The following is a 20,802-nucleotide window of genomic DNA, read 5'->3' on the forward strand; positions in this document are numbered from 1 at the left end:
TCAACATTCCCGAGCCCGTAGGAAAAAAACAACACAGTGACTAAAACGTAACCGAGACGCCGACTCTCCGGAGTATCAGTACGCAGGGGAGCGAAAGGGGTTGGAGGGGGCGGACCTCGTTTAAAACCAGCGACTTTAAAGGCTGGCGATGACTTTGTTTTTATCCGAAGGAGCCGCAGCCCGCATCCCGAGCCCCGCGCCCCGCGCGCGGACTCCAGCGCCGGGTACGCCCGCGCGGCTCCCCGAAGGAGCGAGTCTGAAAACCGAAACTGGCCCGGGGCGCACGCACTGCACCCCCGCCGCAGGCAGGTCCCCGGGGCAGCCGGGGCGGGGGGCGGGAGGAGGTGGGGGAGGGGCGCGCGCGAGGCCCCGCCCCGCCCCGCCCGCCGGGCCACGATTATAGCCCATGACTCAGGGCGGAGCTCCGCTTCCAACCGCGCCGCCGCCAACTTCTCTGGATGGGACCAGAAGTTTCTAGCCGGCCAGTTGCTGCCTCCCTTTATCTTCTCCTTCCCCTTTGGCAACGAGGAGGCTATTTCCAGACACTTCCACCCCTCTCGGGCCACGTCACCCCCTCCTTTAATTCATAAAGGTGCCCGGCGCCGGCTTCCCGGACACGTCGGCGGCGCGCACCGCTCTAGCTCCGGCCGCGGCCCGCGAGCGACTCGGCGCCTGGAGGCCCCGCACCTCGAGACCCAGCCCCGCGACCCCACACCCCGGCGGCCTCCCCTCCGGGCCCACCCCGACCCGACCCAGCATGAGCGCTGCCACCCACTCGCCCATGGTTCAGACGGCGTCCGGCAACGGCGCCGGCGACCGCGACCCCCTGCCCCCGGGCTGGGAGATCAAGGTCGACCCGCAGACCGGCTGGCCCTTCTTCGTGGATCACAACAGCCGCACCACGACGTGGAACGACCCGCGTTTGCCCCCCGAGGGCTCCAAGGTGAGCTAGTCCCCCCTCCCCCCGGCTGCACGGCGAGCGGCGGGGCAGAGCCGGGCGGGGGCGGCGGCGGGACTGGGCCGGGCTGCGGGGACGCGAGGCGCCGGGGCCCGCCGCGCCCCAGCCCCGGAGCTCGGTGACGGCCCCCGGCGCCGCATGGACCTCCGGGCGGCCCCAGCTCCCGGGTCGGCCCGCTGCGCCCCTACGAGCCTCTCCCCGGGCGCTCCCTTGGCGGGCGTGAGGGCGCAGGGGAGGAACCGGAGGGGACTTTTTCCCCGGGGCCGCTGGGGGTTTCCGGGGGTGCGACCCGCGCGGGGCGTCAGGTCCCGTCCGCCGGCTCGATTCGAGGGGCCGAGGGCCGGTGGCTGGAGCGGGCCCGGGCGCCGGGAGGGACCGGCAGCCCGGCCGGTGCCGAGGCCCGGGCCAGGCCCGAGCGCCGCCCGGCTTCCTGGGCGCGGGCGCTGCTTGGACCCGCCGCGCGCCTCGGGCGGCTCCGGGGCCGCGCGCCAGCCGGGGGGCGGCCTCGGGCTTGGCCCCCGGACGTCCTCAGCTGGGTTCAGGGGACCTCGGCCTGGCTCTCCCGTGTCGGGCACAGAGGGGCTCAGGAAACGTGTAAACACTCTCCTTTTTCTCCTGCTTTCCTTTTTACGCCCGAAATTAAGATTGTACTGTTTGGAAGTGTTCAGTGGGACTCTGCCCTGGAACGACTTGTTCAAAACAAGCTCTCCTCCCAGGCAGCTTCTGGACTGAGGATGTTGAGACTGTCTCAGGGTGGCCGTCGCCTGACGACACTGGCTCACACTGGCGAGAAAGAGAAATTTTTTTAAATGACATACATTCCCTTCCTTGCTATGTTATTAAGCCGCCCAGAGCATGTTTCTAATACACAAGTCCTGAGTCGTAACACTTGTGAATACAGCAGAAGTGCGCTTCACTTACATGTATACAAAGCTCTATGCTTAACCCTTAGGAGCTTGATCACTTGAAATGAGTCGGCTAAATGTAAAAATTATAACTAACCGTACAAAAAATGGTGCAGTTTTCTATAAATTTGAGCTTTTTCAAAAGGAAACATACTTAGCCCTGGCCTGGTGGCTCAGTTGGCTGGAGCCACCTCCAGTTTGGTGTTGTGGGTTTGATTTCCCCTCAGGATACATACCTGGGTTGCAGGTTCAATTCCTGACCGGGGCAAATACCGGAGGTGGCCAAGCGATGTTTCTCTTTCACATAGATGTTTCTCTCTCTCTCTCCCCTCTCCCCTCTCCCCTCTCCCCTCTCCCCTCTCCCCTCTCCCCTCTCCCCTCTCCCCTCTCCCCTCTCCCCTCTCCCCTCTCCCCTCTCCCCTCTCCCCTCTCCCCTCTCCCCTCCCCCTCTCCTTCCCTTCTTTAAAAAAATCAATTGAAAATATCCTTTGGTAAGGATTAAAAACAAAAAAAAAAGGTAAAGAAAATATACTTAAAGGGTAACTATTTGTGCTGTCTGGGCAAAGTGAAAATAAAAGCGTAAAGAACTGATAAGTTATTCTGAAGACATAAAAATTCACAAAATTAAAAGTGCTTTAAAGGTTACTATTTTAGAAGAATGATTTATATTATTCACCTTCATTTTATGAACTTTAAAAAAAAAATTGATAAAACTAGTGTCCAGTGGTGAGACATTGTACATTCAACAACTTACGTTTATAAGAAATTAATTGTATATTTATTTCTGAAAATTAGTACAAGCGGCTGTAATTAGTACAAGAGACATAATTATACATTTGTGTGTGTGTCTGTTCAGCCCATTATTGGGTGAAATTAATGCTCATTTCAAACTAGCCCTGTTACTGCAGTCTGTGGATATAGATTTTTGGTGTGGCTGAAAAAAAAAACCAACAATCGTTTTGAGGCTTCCTTCCCATAGAGACAGGGACAGCCGGCATCTGCTGGCACCCTTTGTTGTGCGTGAAGGTCAAGTTTGAACATACTGGGAGTTCGGTGTAAGACCCAGATTGCCATCATTTGTTTTCAACATGAAACTCACCCAGCAAGTTGAGATCTTTGTGCATCCATCCAGTGGACGGGCTGTGGTTTCATAAAGCTTTTTAAGGGTGGAAAAAAGCAGCTCGAATTACTGTTATTCTCAACAAATAGAAAATGAAGAGCTACTAAATCAGAAGTCTGGTGCTGGAAAAGTTGATTTGTAAGTTCAAGTCCGAATTTTAAAGTTGAAAGGTCCTTAGAGATCTTTTAGCTCAGCCTCTTTATTATACTGGGAAGGAAACTCAGAGAATTGAAGGGTGTTTGCAAAGATCACTCAGCTAGTACTAAGAGCAAAGCGAGAACCACACCACAAAGTCCTAAAAGAGGCAGTGCATCTATTCAGAAGGTAGGAGCATCTTGAGTTTTTATGAAACCGTGAAGTTGCGGGCTGTAATACTTGATTATTTTTGTGTCCTCCCAGCTGCCAAGGGTTGGGTGTCTGATTCCTGGGGTGTGATTACCTGGGTGGTGGTGGCTGGTTGTGATCAATTCAAGAAAAGAGTTATCGTTACCAAATTAATTACTTGAGATTTGTTAGCATGTCACCAACACATAAGGTGAAAACTAATGTTCAGTTCATTGGCTGTTTAGGCTTTGTTGCTTTCACACCTGTGCTTTGATATACACAGAATATCTGGGGTGACTAATTCGGTTTCACTTGTGTGACTTGCACCCTACTCCAGACTAAATACAATGGAAAATCCTTTATGTTACTTTACATGAGAAATTGGCTTCTTAATGCATACTAAGAAAAGGGCCCTGGCACAAAACCAAGGGCTATTTTGGAGGAGCTGAGCTAAGAGGACCCTCTAAGCACCCTTATCTCCAAGAGGAGACGCTGTCAGTCAAATAACAAGCTATTCATTGGGCAGGAGTAACAGAGAAAGCCCTCTTTGGGCGAAGACAGCTTCCGTGTTTACAGTTGAACCATGTTGGTAAAGGAATGGCTTTCATTTAGTCTTATCCTCTGTCTTCTCATGGTTCATCCCCCCACATTCCCCTGAGGTGGTGGGAGTGACTCCCCATTTTTACGGGGCGGGGGGTAAAAGCAAGTGTGTGGCACTTCAGTGCAGAGCAGGCTGGCTGGAAGCAAAGACATTACACTTTATCCAACTCCACTTTAAGCGAACCTCCCCACCCAGTCTTCCTGGAAGTCGATTTTCTGCACACATGGGCTTCCCACTAACCTCCTGGCAGGTTCCCACCCATCCAGGCCCCTTCCCTGGCAGAGAGGTTGGCACTCGCTTTGGAGTCAGGAGATGCACAGTTCCCTTGCGGCCCTCCTCTGGGTTCTCCTCGCTGAATAAGTAGCAGCCAGCTACTTTGGAGTATGTCACTGTATTGCTCCGTCACAAACCCCCGTGGGACCAGAGGGAGAGACCCACCTCCCTCCAGGAGCAGAGCTTTTCTAGCTCTCCAGGTCTTGGAGGTCACCAGCGTGATTCCAAGCTTGGTAGTCTTTTTTTTTTTTTTTTGGTGGTGGTAATTCTCACCCAAGGATATTTTTTTCCAGTGATTTTTAGAGAGAGTGGAATAGCGGGAGGGAGAGGGGGAGAGAGGGAGAAACATCAGTGCGAGAGAGACACATGCTTCCCGACCAGGGCTGGGGATCAAACCTGCAGTCCAAGTACTTGCCCTTGACCAGGAGTCAGACCCACCAACCACCCTTTGGTGCACGGACCGACACTCTAACCACTAAACCACACTGGCCAGGACTCTGGAGAAGCCTTTTAAGAACACATTGCCAGCTGTGTCACCTGCTACCTGCCCCCCCATCCTCACCCCATGTTGAATCCAAATTGCTCAGGTTAGGGCCCAGAAATCTGTAACTTAGAAAAGCTTCCCTGATGATTCTTGAACCTGCTAGACCTGCATTTGGGAGCCAGTGAGTGACATTGATCTCATTTGGGGGGAAGAGGGGTGGCAGGTTGTGACTTAGAGTACAGTACGCCTGCGTGTAGGCCCTGGAATCCCTCACAGGGCACCTGCTTACCACCTGACCGCAGAGGCTTTGTCCAAGCTTCTAGTGAAACTCCCCAGCGCCTGGCTTCTGGGAGCGTGGATATGGGGGTGAGGGTGGGGGTACGGGGGTGGGGAGGGGTGGAGCCTGGCAGGGTGGCAGTGCCAGAGGTGGGGAAGGGTCAGACTCAGGGGGGTCCCGGCACCCTCCTGCACCCCAGGAAGTAGCGAGTCAGCGTTTCCTTCCTGTTTGCTCTCCCAGCAGAAGCTCTCCGTAATAATTTGACAGGTTATACTCAGGTAGGGGGCGCACATACTTTCAGAGGAAAATGGAAACATTTTGAGTTACAATTGAAGTGGAGACACTCGTTTATTCTGCTTCAGGGTCAGCAGGGCCTCTGGATTTTTCTTGAAGATGAGGTCATTTTGCTCTGTGCAGATTGATCGCAAGCTCTTGTGCTGCTTAGACGGATCAGAGCAGTCAGGAGCGAGTGGCCATTCTCTCCTTCGTATTTCCAGCAAGTCGCAGTTACTGAGGAGCAGATGCCTTTGCGACGGATGAACAGTGATCTGGGGGGGGGGGGGGGGGGGGGTGAAGAGCTGGCCCGGTGCCTTAGAAGTCCAGCTCCTCCGAGGCCCTCATTTTCCCCTCCAAAGAACAGTCTGTGTTTGGCTTACGCAGGGCCTGAGCATTGCTTGTCCCCTGTATCATCGAGTAGATTTGCCCTTTACGAGGGTGGAGTCGGTACACAGCAACTGTGGCGGCGTTTGACGTTAGCCAGGGCCGGGGCCGGGAAGGCTTAAGCTGCTTGGTGTGCTGTTGGGGCTGGTTGTGAGTCAGAGCGCTTCATACCACCATGAGGCTTGATTAGCGCTGCCTCCTTTCTGGACTGACACATGGTTGCCTTACATAAGCCACTCTACATGTTTATTATTTCCCATTTATGTTTTAAAATGATCTGATGTTTATCATCAAAAAGAGGAAACCCCGCATAATCCAAACATACTCTTTCTCCGCATTTTTGCCGCTTTAACATTGTTCTTAAATATAGGGTGTCCCCCCAAAATGTATGCACATACTATGAGTCATTATAAAGGCAGTGTTTATTAAAATACATTTCATTGTCAAAATGGAGCCATCAGCTGTTAAAGTATACGTACATTTTTGGGGATACCCTGTATTTAAGACACCTTACAGAGAAACACTGGGAGCAGAAGACAAAGGCATGGCTTGGTAGGAGCCTGTGAGGACCCTCTAGTGCTAATGAACCCTGAAGAAACCTCTATCCTACCTGCCTGGAATTGTCCAGCCCCTCCCGGCTCAATCGAGCCTGCACCCCCGGACCCTCCTCTGCCTCAGCTCTCAGACTCATAGCTGGACTTCCGAAGCTCAGCTCCAAATCTCCTCCTTGGGCAGATGTGGAAGTTAATCCCCACCTCTCCCTTGGCATTGTGTAACTGCAGTCTCTGGGGTTATTAAATCTTTGTAAATTTCTATGAAGATTTCTTGTGGGGAGGGGACTTGGTAGCTATTCAGGAAGCCAGGCAGCTTGCAAAAGCTTAATCAGAGAGTTTCTTTAGGAAGGAATGAACCCAATACTTCTGAGGTTCATATTTATACATATGTGCCAGACACTGGCGGGTGCTTTTACAAACCTTATCTCTGAATCCTCAAAACAGGTCTCCAAAATAGAAACATTCAGGTGCACTTTCTCCATGAGAAAACAGACTTGGAGAGGGGGTGTGCCTGGCTTGAGGCCTGTCAGCTGTCACAAAACAGAAAGGTTGTTGTGGCCAGAGATCTGCCCCGACCCTGTGGCCAGCAGGGGTGACAGACTTGCCCCTAGTGGCCCTTCTTGAAAGTCCTTCACACTCAGAGCTCGCCAGGCATGGCCCCAGTAATAAGCAGCCCGATTGCATCTCTATACAGCTGATGAGAAATGTTGGCTCATTTCCTGAGCCTGGGTCTGAGCTTAGGAGGTGGGCCCCAGTCTACATCTTTCGGGTTAGGAGGTAGGCTCTCCCTGACCTGGCTCCCCATTAGTTTAATTTGAACCTTTCTGCTTTGCCTTGGGGTCTGTTTCATCTTTCTGCTCTCGGTCCCTGACAGGGTCTACAGGCTCAGTGAAAATCAAATGATTTTGTGTGGAGAAGAGTAAGACACGGGCCTGGGCTCCGGAGTGGGAAGACTAGTTAAAGAAAAGGGGCCCTTACTGAAGTGAAGTCTGTGTGTGTGTCACAGGAAGCCTTCTGTTGGTTCCCAAGCACTGCGATGTTGTCCTGGGCTCCCAGATGTCCCCCAGGAGCCGGTTCAATTTCATTGCATTTCTGAATGGCCTTTTCTGCATCGAGGACTTCACTATTGACTCCCTAGGTTCATTCTTACGGATCTGGAGAAACACTTTTTTTTTTTTTTTTTGTCCCCACTAGTGACACAGCATCTTGGAGCAGGCCTGCTGGAGAGGCTGGTTGCTGACAGCAGCCAGACCCGCAGCTGCACAAAGAGCCTCCCTGCGCTGTGCTAGTTTTCCCCCCTTGTGGCTGACAGATCAGACACCGCAGCAGGAGCTGCCTGTTCGCTGTCAGTTGGGAAAAGCCCAGGTTGGGGATGCTCACTGCCCGTATCGGGAGCCTGTAAACAGCACGGCTGCCCAGGAGCTCGCAGCACAGAGCCGTGGCCCGGGATGGAGGCGAGACTTGCCACTACAAATTCCTTCGCATCAGGCTGAAGAACAAACATTTCCATTTCTAAGTAACATCCTCAGTGTTCATTAAAGTAGAATGGTAGTTGTTTCCCAGTTATCTTAGATTCTCCTTAGATATGTGCAGAAAAGAAGGCAGCCACTTCAGTTTTTGAATCTTGCAGGTTAGTCCTGCGGATCCTGAGGGTCAGAGCAGGACCAGCTCTGCTGCCCGGTGCAACCGTGGTGACTCCAGTGAGCCGAGCGCCCTCACTGTCGCTGCCCGGCCTCAGCCAGGCAGTGACTCAGCAGCAAGCAGCAAGCAGCGGCGCTGGCTCCCTGGCCCAGGGCATACTTGAACTGAATGTTCCAGGTCTGAGCCTCGGCCCAGCTCGGCTGGGCAAAGTGAAGTGCTTTTTCTCTTGCTGCATTAACCCCGGGGAGACGAAGGATTTGAAGGCATTAGCCACAAACAGCATGCAGATGTGGCAGGAACAGTGAAAGGGTTAACACATCCTGGCCTTGGTGTCAGGTTCTGGTGGTCTCAGATAAATCACTCACCCTCCTAGAGCCTCAGTCTCCCCTTCTGTAAAATAGGCGCGCAGTAGTGCCCGCCCAGCAGGCTGTGAGGATCATGGGGGGTTGCACATAGAAGGTGATGAGTCAGGGCCTGACCTACTGTGGGGGGGGGGGGGGGTCCGTGGAAAGGCTCACAGCTTCCACTGAGAAGTAGGAGGGGAGTCACAGGCAGGCATTTGACTTCCCCACATGGTAGATAATTCTACATTTCCAGTTGGACGTGGGCCTGTTGGCTCGCAGGTAGGTTGGAAGTCTTTGTTTCTCAGAAGCAAGACGGCCTCTTATCCCCATTGGATCACTTTTCTCCTTCAACCAGTGTCCCCGCGTCCCCAGCACCCTCCCCGGGCGCTTCCTGTGTCCCTCGCAAGGGAAGGGTATCGCTGGGCAATAACTCAAGGACACAGCATGGGAGTCACATGAAGGCTCTTGGGCCTTCTGGTGCTACAGCCAGAGCTGCAGCCACAGCCCCGTCAGCCTGTAGGCTCATCCCTGACCCCCCCGCCCATCTCACTGCAGGCCTAGGGACAGACCAGGCAGGAACTAGGTGCCCAGTCAGTGTTGGGGGGGAACTGAGTCATGTTAGCCCAGGGCCAGCCATCTTCACAGCTGTTCTGGACCCAGCTGTAAGGGACAGAAATGTCACTGTGGGCAGAGGGAGAGGCAGGGGAGTTCTAATTGTCACTGCCCTCTTGGAGGAGAGTGGTGGTTGGGGAGAAATGCTTTGAGCAGCTGCGTAAGGTGGGGAGGAGAGTCCCCCCAGGAGTTTCCCCCAAGGTTGCCATCATCAGTCAGAGGGGTTCTTTGAGCCACAGTTGATGAATTGGAGATTTTTTCTTTTGGGAAATTGTGTTTTGTACAAAATGTATGTCTAGTGAAGCCCTGTACCCTGATACCAACAAACACTTGCGTGGTTGGCTTCTAGCAGGTGTTCAACCTTAGTATGAGACAGTGCTTGAGAAACCCAGGCAGTGTACCAGGAGGTCGCTTTATCTCAGTTTGCTTCCTGGTATGGAAAACTCAGGTATTTTTCCATCAGTGATTCAAAAGGTGCTCCTACCCTTTTTTTTTCTTTTTTTTTTTTCCCCTGACCAGGAAGTCAGTAGTTTTTAAGTTCCCTGTAGCTGTGAGTTCAGGAGCTGGAAGTTTGGTGACCAGAGTTCTGCAGTAACTTCCCGTGTATGACCTTGGGCCACATCTACATGGGATCCTTGTGGAGGACTCCAGGGAGTGGGGGACTGGGGAGGCCGGGTGCTGCTGACTCTGAGCCCCGAGCACTCCAGCAGGGGAAAACACAGCAGTAGGCACTGGTACCTAGCCTGGAAATCACTCCCCTGGTGGGGGCACACTGATGATTTTGGGGGTCACCAGCAGATCATCTCCTCCCAGGCAAATCCTTCTGCCCTAGCCTGTCTTGGCTTGGTCTTGGGCATGTGTGCAAGGAACCAGTCACTGCAAGCTGGGTGTGGACTCTCAGCGGTGAGTTTGTCCGGAGTGCAGGCCCCTTCAGAGCAGCTGGCTGGGGCCAGTTGGAGGGGGAGGGGAGTTTAGGGCTCTGGCCCCTAAAGTTGTTTTTGGCCGTGTTTGCTTTTAGGTTGTGAAAATTTAGATACAGTTCTCAGCAGAAAAGATGGCCTCCTTGCTCATTAGTGTTCTTAAGACTCCGATAGAGGGGCTTCAAACTCTTAACAGGCTCATTACCAACTTGATGAGACCACCAAGGAATTAGACTTTGGTGTAAATAGACTTTGGTGAATGTGGCCTTTGCTTATTCAGAATTTGCCCATTATGTGCCCCATACAGGGCTGGGCTGTGGGACAGACCCTTTTTGCCCAATCCAATGGGAACTGAAGGAATTTTGAGTTTGGCTGTGGGTATACAAATGACTGTTTATATGTCAAATTGGCAATAATACTTAATTCATTTCTATGGCCTATAACACCCATGGAAAGTTTTGGCAGGATGTTGAAGCTCAGCTCTCTATTTGTGCTTTAGAAGGAAGCTTGTCTTTTGTTTTGTTTCCTGCGGGATAGAGGTGAGCCAAGCCACTTAATTTTGATCTTGGTCCTAGATATATGGGGAGTTCCAGGACTCTTGTTTCCCTCCATCTTTTTTCTTTGTTTTAGAAGTTTTGAAGTGTCATTAGTAAAAGTCAACACCTGACCGATGGGAAGGCTCTTTCGGCCTAAAAACCCATTTATTAGAATCTGTGTCCTACTTCAGACTCTAGTGCTGTCTGCCGACTCTAGGACAGTCCTTGGAAATCAGAGGCCACGGAGCCTGTCAGAGCTGAAAGAACTTCATTTAGATCAGTGTATCTTAGTGCAGTCTGGCTGGCCGTCCCACACACCTATTGAATCAGACTTTGTTGGGGCTGGCCATAGTGCCTGCGTTGTTTCACATTTCCTGGGTGCTCCTGAAGCCCCCCCCAGAGTCTGAGAACCACTGCTTTACATTTTACAGCTGTGGAAACTAAGGTCCAGAGAAGGGATGTGAGCTGCTTACATAGCACACTTATTTAGGGCAGAGCCGGGATTAGGACCAAGTGCAATCTCCTTCCACGTCTCCTAGCTGTCCCCTAGCACCCACATTGTGATTAAAAACAAGTAACAAAGTTTAGATGTCCTGTTAAGCAAACAAGACTTGTGCCAACCCAAGGGCTCACCCAAGCTCAGAACCTGAACCAGGCTTCTCTCATAACAATATCTTGTACTCAATAGGGCAGATTTTGGCTCATCTGGGGTAATTTTTCCTGCTTTTTATCCTGGCTCTCTCGTGGAGTTGCTTGGTGTTTTCTGAGACAGGCCTCAGAGGATTTTAACTGTGCAAGCGAGAAAGATGCTGTAACCAATTCATTTTATAGATTAATGCAGTGAGAGAAGCAGTTATTTCTTAATTGGGTTTTGTATGTATGTATTCCTTGTCTTTGACCAGAGATAAGGATAGTGAGCTGAGCTTCACTGGAAAATAATCCCTGCGCTGGTCGGGTGGCTCGGTTGGTTGGAGCATCATCCTGCACACCAGAAGGTTGCCAGTTCGATTCCCAGTCAGAGCATGTATTGGAGGCAACCAATCAGTGTTTTTCTCATATCAATGTCTCCCTCTCCCCCCTCCTCCCCTCTCTAAACCTATCCTCAGGCAAGGATTAATAAAAGAAAGAAAGAAAATATTTCCTGTGATGCCATCATTACTCCTTAAGCTACAGGCAGGTCATGATGAGGCAAGGATCCGCCTCGTCTGCTTGGTCACTATGATCATGCCCAGTCCCCATCACATGATCACACAGAAGAACCCCAGGGTGGTGAGGTCTCCATTGAAATCAGAGAGGGGCAGATTGTGAGTCTTCTGTGAAAGCTTCTGGTGTAACCAATAGGCTTTTTCTGGACTTGTGCTTGAACTTGAGAACAGTTCTTAGGGGACTGAAGAGACTTGTTTCATCAGGTTCTAGGAGGATCATAATTATTACACATTTCAAAACTTTTTTTATTTTAAAAATATATCCCTTTTTACTCGATTGTGATGAAAACACCATAGAAGATAGAAAGGGCAACTGAATGAACTGTTTCTGGCGGTGTTTTTTAGTTCTAAAAACTGAAGCACTTGCTGTTGACCAGGCTCTGACGATAGAGTAGAAGCGTTAAGAGTTGACGTCAGAGTTCCGGGTACAGACATTATTATAGGTGAGAGTTTCATTCTTGGTTTAAATTATATATCCATGTAGAAGTGTTTAGTTGTCTATTCTGTAAAACTGATGGTGGTTTATTAATTTACCTAAAGCATTGTTTTTCTAAACAAAACCCCACCTTCATGGAAAGGCAGCCACTGCCTTTTAGACTTGAGGCTAATGAAGAGATGGGTGGGTTTTTTGTTTGTTTGTTTTTAATTGAATTTATTGGGGTGACATTGGTTAATAAAACAACATGGATTTCAGGTGTACAATTCTATAACACATTATCTGCATATTGTACTGTGTGTTCACTACCCCAAGTCAAGGCTCCTTCTGTCACCATGGTTTTTTATTAATGGAACCAGGAGTGCAGGCCTCAGGACTGCAGAAGTAGCCTCCAGGCCGCCGGCAACCATCCCTGCCTTCCACCTGGGCCAGTGGACCCCACCGTTTTTCAGTCAACCCCAGGCTTAGAACTTGAGTCTTGGCCCCTTCCCTCCCTCTTCCTCCTGGGTCACCCTTCCTTTCATGCCCTTGTCCCAGCTTTGCTCTCACGTCTTTGCTGTCCTCCCTGACTTCTCGTTTCCCGATGCGTCCTGGTTTCTCCTTTCGTTTTCTCCCGGCTCGGGGAGGTGTCTTGTCAGCAGCTCACAGGACAGTGGACACGGCCTCTCTCCAGCCTTATCTTCTTCACTCAGTGCTTACCTTCAGGGGACACCCCCTTTGCTACTGCTACCCTGACACCCCACCCCTGTCTACAGTGACCACATGCTCTCCTCCACTGACCCCAGCGGGGCACTTCTTCCAAGGCCCCCGTTGAATACTGGCTCTGGAAGGCAGTCTGCAGCCACGGTCCCTTGGTCCCTGGGCAGGCAGAGTACTCCTCCCTCCCAATGCCCTCCCTCCTCCTTCCCTTTCCCCTTTCATTGAGGTACAGATATATTCAGTGAGATGCATACAATGCACAGCTCTTGGCAGGCGGGATCCAGGGGCTTCCCCCAGGGGGAGCCAAGCCTCATCCAGGCCTAAGGTTTCTGGGCCCTGGGAGGGTCTGAGTTAGAGGCACAGCTAACTGCTGGCTGTGCGGGATGGGCAGGGTTGGCAGCCCTCACCTGTGAAAACAAGATGGTGTAGGTGGAATGTGGCAGAGAATGGGCAATGTGGGGGTTCCAGTGAAGTTCATAGTTTGATAGATTTGTACGTAGGTGTGCACCCATTTTCCACTACCCAGAAAAAGACAGAGTACATTTCCATTCCCTCGGAAGCTTCTTTCAGGACTCTCCACTCCTTACCATTTCCTCTGGTGGTAGCCACCATTCTGACTCCAGTCTCCATCTGGTAACTTCGTTCTTTACTTTTGATCCCTTCGACATTTGGAGGTCTGAGTAGCATAATCACATGCCAATTTAGGGAGGGATCTCACGTGTTTCTGCCTCCTGGTCATCCCATCCCTCTTGTCTGCTCTCATAAAACCTCACAGCGGTCCTGTGAAATGGGTATTGCTAGCTCAATTTTCTGCATAAGGGGAGTAAGGCTCACAGGGGTTAAGAAAATTATCCCGGAACTATCACTAATGGAGGTCAGAATGAACTTGCAGCCTATCTAGGAGAGTGTCATCCTAACTAAAAAGCCCGTGCGTTACCCCATCCACATGGCCTCCGATGCTTTCTAGGTAGTTCACTTCCCATTTGTTTCATGCAGCCTTAAACTGTCTTTTTTTTCTTTAAGAATAGTTTATTGGTTGAGAGAGCGAGGAAGGGAGAGGGAGAAAGAGAACCATGAATGTGAGAGCGCGACATCCGTCCGCTGCCTCCTGCAGGCCCCCACCAGGGATCGAGCTCGCAACCTGGGCACGCGCCCGTGACTGGGAATCGAGCCAGCTACCTCCCGGTGAATGGGGTGATGTCCAGCCAACTGAGCTACACCGGCCAGGGCTAAACTGCCTTGTATAAGCCCCTAGTTGGCAGGGATCGTGCTTGCTGGTTTGGTCACCCGTCGTGCCCAGCACCTCAGTAGCAGGATGTTCAGCTGGAGGTAGGTAGCCAGTGGATGAGATCTTGCTAACTGCTCAGCTCCGTGGAGTGTGCAGATGGCATGAGGCTTTTGTGGCATCCAGGAGGAAGCAGTGCTGGGCAGCCAACAGAGACCTCCCAGGATTTGTTCAGGCCCCGATTTGAGCCTGGAGGAAGGGTGCCCAGTGAGCGGAGTCAGGGTTTCTTGGTACTTCTTGCCTCCTCCTTTTGGTGCCAGTCTCACGGCAGGAATTCAGTTTTGAATGTGAGGCTTGGACCCACTCCCTGCTCTTGGATGACCTGAGAGTTGAGCAGGCTAAAATAATGCGGCTGCCCTGAGCACGTGGGTATTCTAATCTGAGAGTGCCCGTTTGTTGGTGTCCCCAAGGACACTAAGACACCCTTGCCTCTCCTGTACACCGGAGGCCCTCTGGGCTGGGGCTCAGCAGGAGGGAAGCAGTTGATGGGTTTGAAAGGGCTAAATTCCAGGGTCAGCCACCTGGTGCACACAAATATAGAAACATGGCAAAATTGCAGTGGCCCATCACTCAAAATTCAAATCAGCCCTTGGCTTCCCTTATTGGCAACTGAGTTTGTCACGGTGGGAATTATACACCCTGCAGGCTCCTAGAGTCTCAGCCTTTGGCATTTGTTCATGGATCAGAGATGCCTCCTTAAGTAGGGATCACTCTCCTTAATAGTTGATCCATGTGGATGTGTGTAAGTGGCACAAATCCACAGCCCACCCTGTGTAAAAGGACCTTCTAATGCTCAGGGGATAGTCAAGACCCAAAGCCGGGGGGCTCCCTGGCTTTGGTTGCCCAGCGTCTGCTTGGTGAGAAATGACATTGCCCGGTGAGTGCCTGGCCAGCCTTGTCGTCTGAAACAAGATCTCTCTGTGGTACATCTGGAACTTGGCCCTCTCAAGGGTCCCAAAATAGCCATGCCGCTGAAGAGAGAACTTCATGAGAGGACATGGAGGGACCCCAGCCACTCCTCGCCAAGCAGGCTTTGTTGGCATCAGAAACCCAGCACATTTAATCCCTGGGTTTTGTTCTCATTCTGTGCTGCTGCTGTGTTCGTTGTGTATCTCCCTTTCTCCCAGCTTGTTCCTAAAATGTTCCTGAGGAGGCAGCGCCCCCGCCACCCCTTCTCTGCAAAGATTTCCAAGCTGTGGCCTGCATCTGGGACCAACACAGCTCGGGATTGTTAGGAAATGGGAGGACCCTTGAGGAAGCAGAGAGCTGGCTGTGACTTAGTGAGCTGGGATTAATCCCCCCTCACTCCTGATCCGGGTCCTTGAAGATTTGGGAGACAGTGGCTCTCCTACATCAGTGCTGCCTGGTTGTCACCCAGAAAAGAAACCTGTCTTACCACTGTGGGACATGGAGACCTCTCTTGTGCTCAGCAGATATGTTGGCTTATATGATTTCTTTTGATGTCTCTAGTTCTTAAACTGCTGGCCAGATAGCAGCCTCTGTAGGGAGGGGGGGTCTGGCAGAAGTGGGGACAGCTGTGCTCCCTGTGCCCAGCCAAACTGGCTGATGCTGGGGGCCCAGGATTACTGTAGAAAATGGGAGCACTCGGCACCATGCCTTTTCCTCTTCAAAGGTGTTTCCTTCCCAGTTTCTAACCCGTCTGTGTTTCTCCTTTTATTTTAGGAAACTCCTTCCTCTGCAAATGGCCCTTCCCGGGAGGGCCCCAGGCTGCTGCCCGCTAGGGAAGGCCACGTTATCTACCCGCAGCTCCGACCAGGCTACATCGCCATTCCTGTCCTCCACGAAGGCGCCGAGAGCCGTCTGCCGCACCCTTTCTTTGCTGCTCCTCAGCCTGGGACCCAGCGATTCCGAACCGAGGCAGCCGCAGCTCCTCAGAGGTCCCAGTCACCTCTGCAGGGTGTGGCGGAAGCCACTCAGCCAGATAAACAGTGTGGACAGGCGGGAACAGCTGCGGCAGCCCAGCCCCCAGCCTCCCACAGACCTGAGGTAAGGAGAGGCCTGGCTCTTGGGCCTGTGAGGGCGACCTGGGAGCCTTGTGCTGCTTAGGCTGGCTTCAGACTGCCAGCGCCCTGGGGCTGGCACCTGACGAAATGCAGGGCATCTGGGCCTGGCCTGCAGCATCAGAGGTCACCCAGCAAAGCCAGCTCAACAGCCGCACATTGTCCGCCAGTGTCTTACAGGTGTGTTTCAGGTGGGCAGGGACCGTGGCTTATTTTTGTAGTTTAAGGGATTGCGCCTCAGAACCGTGAAGAGCTTGGTCCAGATGCATGAAGGGTAAGCTTCATCTCTAGGACAGGAGCCTGGCCATCTGGCTCCTAATCTGATGCTTCTGCTTTCCCCAGCCTTTCTAGTTCAGAAACAGAGATACTATTTGCTAGTTTGTTAAGTTCAGTATTTACCAATAAGTATTAACTGCTTGGAGCTATAGCAATATGAAAACAAGACAGCATAGCTGCCCTCACAGTGTCCCACAGTTCAAATGGAAATCTAAAGTGAGGAGTCGGGAAGGCAGCTGCTTTATGATAGGGTTTTATGCCTGAAGCCAATACCTCAGTGTGACAATGTCTAAAGAACAGTTCTTAATCTGTTCTTAACCAAGATTTGAGGGCCAGTGGACCCCCGTAGGGTTTCTGAGCAGTAAGCCCTCTTGGTTTTCCTGTCTGCGGACCAGCCATGTATCCACTGGCACAGTCTTGAGCACAAATTCTCACGCCCTGTCTACACCCAGGGTTGGGATTGCCTCCCCCGGCTCTTTTTGGGATGTTTGGCTTCACTGTCTGCTTGGGGGTAAAAAGCCACAGTTAATGTGGAACACTGGGAGGCTCTTTACATTTCTTGGAGAAACAGTGTCTATACTTGTAATGTTTTTGCTATAAAAATAAAAAATGACACATCAGTCAGAAAAATTTTAACACGTTTGAGCTAGCAGGACCCTTAGAAGCCAGCTGGGGAAGCGCCCTCCTGATTTTCTAAGTAAATAGAAGGAAAGGGGCCTGGCCTGCCTCGGACCACACAGGGGACGCAGCTCCCTGCGCCCAGTAGAGTTCTCTGTGGATTAGCAGGGAAAGGGTTAACCGGAAAAAGGAAATGAAGTGACATGTAATAACAAACACGGTGTATTGACCACTTCTTGTTTGTGGGACTTGTGCTCAAGCACATACACAGACTGTTTTACTTAACCTTCAGGCCAGCCCAGTGAGGGAGAGGATACCCCCTTCCATATTGTGAACAAGGCTCGGAATGCGCCTGGGCTGGTGGGAATTTGAACCCAGGCCCCTTGACTGCAGAGCTCCCAGCCCAAACACTGCAGTTTGAAAGCAGAGAGGCTCACTACGGGGGGGAGATCCTGGTAAACCTGCTGCCCTGAGCACACAATGGAGGCGGGGTCAGAGTGCCAGGCACAGAGTCCTTCCTGGGGCCACACCTCTGCCCTTTGTGCCTTGCAGCGCTCCCAGTCTCCAGCCACCTCGGACTGCTCGTCCTCGTCCTCCTCGGCCAGCCTGCCCTCCGGCAGGAGCAGCCTGGGCAGCCACCAGCTGCCCCGGGGCTACATCCCGATCCCGGTGATACACGAGCAGCACGTGGCCCGGCCTGCAGCGCAGCCCTCCTTCCACCAAGCCCAGAAGACCCACTACCCAGCTCAGCAGGGCGACTACCTCCCCCACCAGCCCGTGTACCACAAGGTCCAGGGGGATGACGGGGAGCCCCGGCCCCTGCGGGCAGCATCCCCGTTCCGGTCGCCTGTCCTGGGTGCATCTAGCCGGGAGAGCTCTCCAGCCAGAAGCAGCACGCCGGTGCACTCCCCGTCGCCCCTGCGTGTGCACACTGTGGTCAACAGGCCTCAGGTATGAAAGTTGGTGTCGCCACACGGGCTACGGCAGCGTGTCCTCAGGGGCGAGGAGCTCTGGGCAAGTTCTCTGTGTCCCCCATCAGCCCTCCTAGATTACACACTGGGGGGAAGTGAGATCCTGGAAATGACTGTTCATCAACAGAAATGTAGGACCACCTCCACACCCCAGCCACAGCCTTGTCTCCAGTCTTCCAGGCAGCTTGTCTTGCTCACCTAAATGTAGAAGAGCCAGGATATTTTGGTTTAAGCGTAGCTCATTAAAAAAAATATGCCTCTAGCTTCCAGAAGTCAGTGCAGCGATGCACAGCTGAGTGGCAGCTCTGGCACAAATGTGCCCAGCAAAATTCTTACAGGGTTAACTATTTTGGGCATCTTGCTTATTCTCAAAAAATTTATCAGTCTGGGCAGAAACCACTAGGCTGTCATAGACTTAAAAAAAAAAGAAATCATAACTTTTCTGAAATAGGAGGTGGGCAAGTGACATCCTGAACAGAGAGGGACTGTCCACACAGTTTAAGGAAGGGGACAAGTGGCAGTTATCCCTCCACAGCTGCATCACCTGAGAGTCTGAGTCACTCAGGACTTTGCTTTGAGCTAAACTAGCTCAGCAGTCAGCATGAGGTTTTTATTTAGTATTTTCATTATTGAAAATTATATTGGTTTTCTTTTAATTGTCCTAAGAATGCCATCTACAGAAAAAGCCAGTGAGGTAACAGAAGACTAATAAGTAGATGAAGGTGATGAATGGAAGCATGACAAATGGTTTGATCACACACAATTAGTACATTTTTATTTTGTAACAGCTCTTATTGATTTTGGAAATCTGTATACTGTTAAAATTTTTTAAAAAGCCACTTCCCAGTTTTCTTTCTAATCAGTATTGTACTAGCTACAAACAATATCCTGTGACTCTTAGCCAGTTATTAAAAAATACCTTTGTGTCCTTGCCTCTTCTCAGCAGCCCATGACCCATCGAGAATCTTCGTTTACTCCCCAACCTGAAAACAAACCAGAAAGCAAACCAGGCCCAGATCTCGCTCCGGGACACATCCCAATTCAAGTGATCCGAAAGGAGGTGGAATCTCAGCCTGTTTCTCAGAAGCCCCCACCTCCTTCTGAGAAGGTGGAAGTAAAGGTTCCTTCTGCTCCGGTTCCTGGCCCCTCTCCCAGCCCTGCCCCTTCTGCTGTCCCCTCATCCCCCAAGAATGTGGCTGCAGAAGAGAGGGCAGCCCCCAGCCCTGCCCCAGCAGAAGCCACACCCCAAAAGCCAGGAGAAGCTGAGGCACCCCAAAAACACCCAGGCGTGCTGAAAGTGGAAGCCATCCTGCAGAAGGTGCAAGGGCTGGAGCAGGCTGTGGACAACTTCGAAGGTAAGAAGACGGACAAAAAGTACCTGATGATAGAAGAGTATTTGACCAAAGAGCTACTGGCTCTGGATTCGGTAGATCCTGAAGGACGAGCTGATGTCCGTCAGGCCAGGAGAGATGGAGTCAGGAAGGTTCAGACCATCCTGGAAAAACTTGAACAGAAAGCAATAGATGTCCCGGGTCAAGTCCAGGTTTATGAACTCCAGCCCAGCTCCCTCGACAGCGATCAGCCACTGCAGGAGATCATGGGCGCCGTGGCAGCAGACAAGAGTAAGAAAAGTGCCGCGAGCGGGGAGGATCCCAAAACGGAGGCCCAGCAGCCAGATGCCAAAGCAGCAGCCACTGCAGACGCCAGCAGCACAACAGACACAGCTGGTGACCCGGCAGTGCCACAGCCTCAATAAAAAGCCGACCCGGAGACGGAACTGATTGTGTGCGTTAGGAAATTCTAAGTTGCATGCATTTCAGGGACTTTCAGTTGGTTTTTACTATTCATAGCCGCTTGGTACGCAGTAATCAGGGTGAGGCAAAACAGTGAAAGGGTAAAGGAAAATGCTTTTCTTCAGAATTCTTATGCTGTACAATAAAGAAGTTGCTTGTTTCAAAAGTTTAATATCACTTGTTTTGGGGCCCTCTCTGCATGGGCACCCCATGTTAGCCATGGTTGTGAGCTGTCTTCCTGTAGCTCTGGACTGGAGGAGTTTTGGGGGAATAGGTGGGGAGTCAGTTTCCCATCACAAATATGAAACCCATTTTTTCAGAAATGTTGCCATTTTAATGGGAGGATTTTCTTCATCTCCTAGCTAAAATACTTAACTCTAGATAGACTAGTATGTGTAAGGAGCCATAGGAATATCTGTATGTTGGATGACTTTAATGTTACATTTTAAAAAAGGAAAATAAAGTAATATTATGACTCAGTGTTTTTTGTGGTTTGTAAAGCTTTGAAGAGAGTGGCAGCATCAAGATGGTCTCTCGCCGGCCTCGGTAAAAATAAATGGCAGACGCACTTCCAAGCCTGCTCTGGGACTCAGACCGTCTCTGCGGGCCCAGCTCGTGAGAAAGTGAGTCTTGGTCATTTTTCAGTCTCGGGTTACACTGCATCCTGGGCAGACGTGGGGCTGTGAACTCAGGTGATGGGGAGGTGCGTACCACACCTCTTCAGGCTGCCCCAGCCAAGGTGCCGCTGGGCGGCATGTCTGCCCGCCCGACTGTAGGCAGTCCGCAGGCCCCACCAAGTTGCACAGGGAAACCAGTTCCCAGAATTGCCTGAGGCTGGCCAAAGTGTTCCTTGGAGTCCAGGTCATGGGGGGTTGGGACTGTGTTCTCTGAGAGTCTTGGGGTCATCTTTATCTGACACCTCTGTGAGTCACCAAACCAGCTTGGAACCAGGTTTATCTTCCCAGATTGGGTTCCTAGAAGCCTCCGGGGTTAGGGATCAGATGTACTTTGAAGCCACTGGTTAGAAAAAGATCTTTCTGTGCCAGTGTCTTCTAAGAGCTTGGGAAGGACCACAGCCCCTGCATGTGGAGATGCGCTAGATTTTTTCTTAAATGCTTATGAAGTAAACCTGAAAATGTAAAGGAAGGGAGAGATAGACCCGAGATCCTGGAACTCCTGGGGAGCACGCTGACTCAAGAGGCGCGAGCTGAATTCCTCATGACTGTATTGAGTTTAATATTGGTGCCTGCCTGACCAAGCCGCACCAAAATACACACTGGTATACTTGC

General features: G+C 51.6%; 1 protein-coding gene across 2 annotated transcripts; it reads left to right on the plus strand.

The window, feature by feature from the left end:
* Positions 1 to 742: 742 nt before the first annotated feature.
* BAG3 (BAG cochaperone 3) lies at positions 743 to 19,993 on the plus strand. Of its 2 annotated transcripts, none has more exons than XM_087824184.1 (4): positions 743 to 943; positions 15,518 to 15,841; positions 17,302 to 17,700; positions 18,664 to 19,993. In XM_087824184.1, the coding sequence occupies exons 1-4, from the start codon at positions 758 to 760 to the stop codon at positions 19,474 to 19,476; spliced, it is 1,722 nt and encodes a 573-aa protein (XP_087680310.1). In that variant the 5' UTR covers positions 743 to 757; the 3' UTR covers positions 19,477 to 19,993. The 2 variants fall into 2 exon arrangements, with proteins under 2 accessions (XP_087680310.1, XP_087680311.1); XM_087824185.1 differs by having other exon boundaries at positions 758 to 943; positions 18,667 to 19,993.
* The last annotated feature ends 809 nt before the right edge of the window (positions 19,994 to 20,802 follow it).

Source organism: Miniopterus natalensis, chromosome 14 (assembly GCF_054644295.1).
Source record: "Miniopterus natalensis isolate mMinNat1 chromosome 14, mMinNat1.hap1, whole genome shotgun sequence".
Taxonomy (NCBI): Eukaryota; Metazoa; Chordata; class Mammalia; order Chiroptera; family Miniopteridae; genus Miniopterus; species Miniopterus natalensis.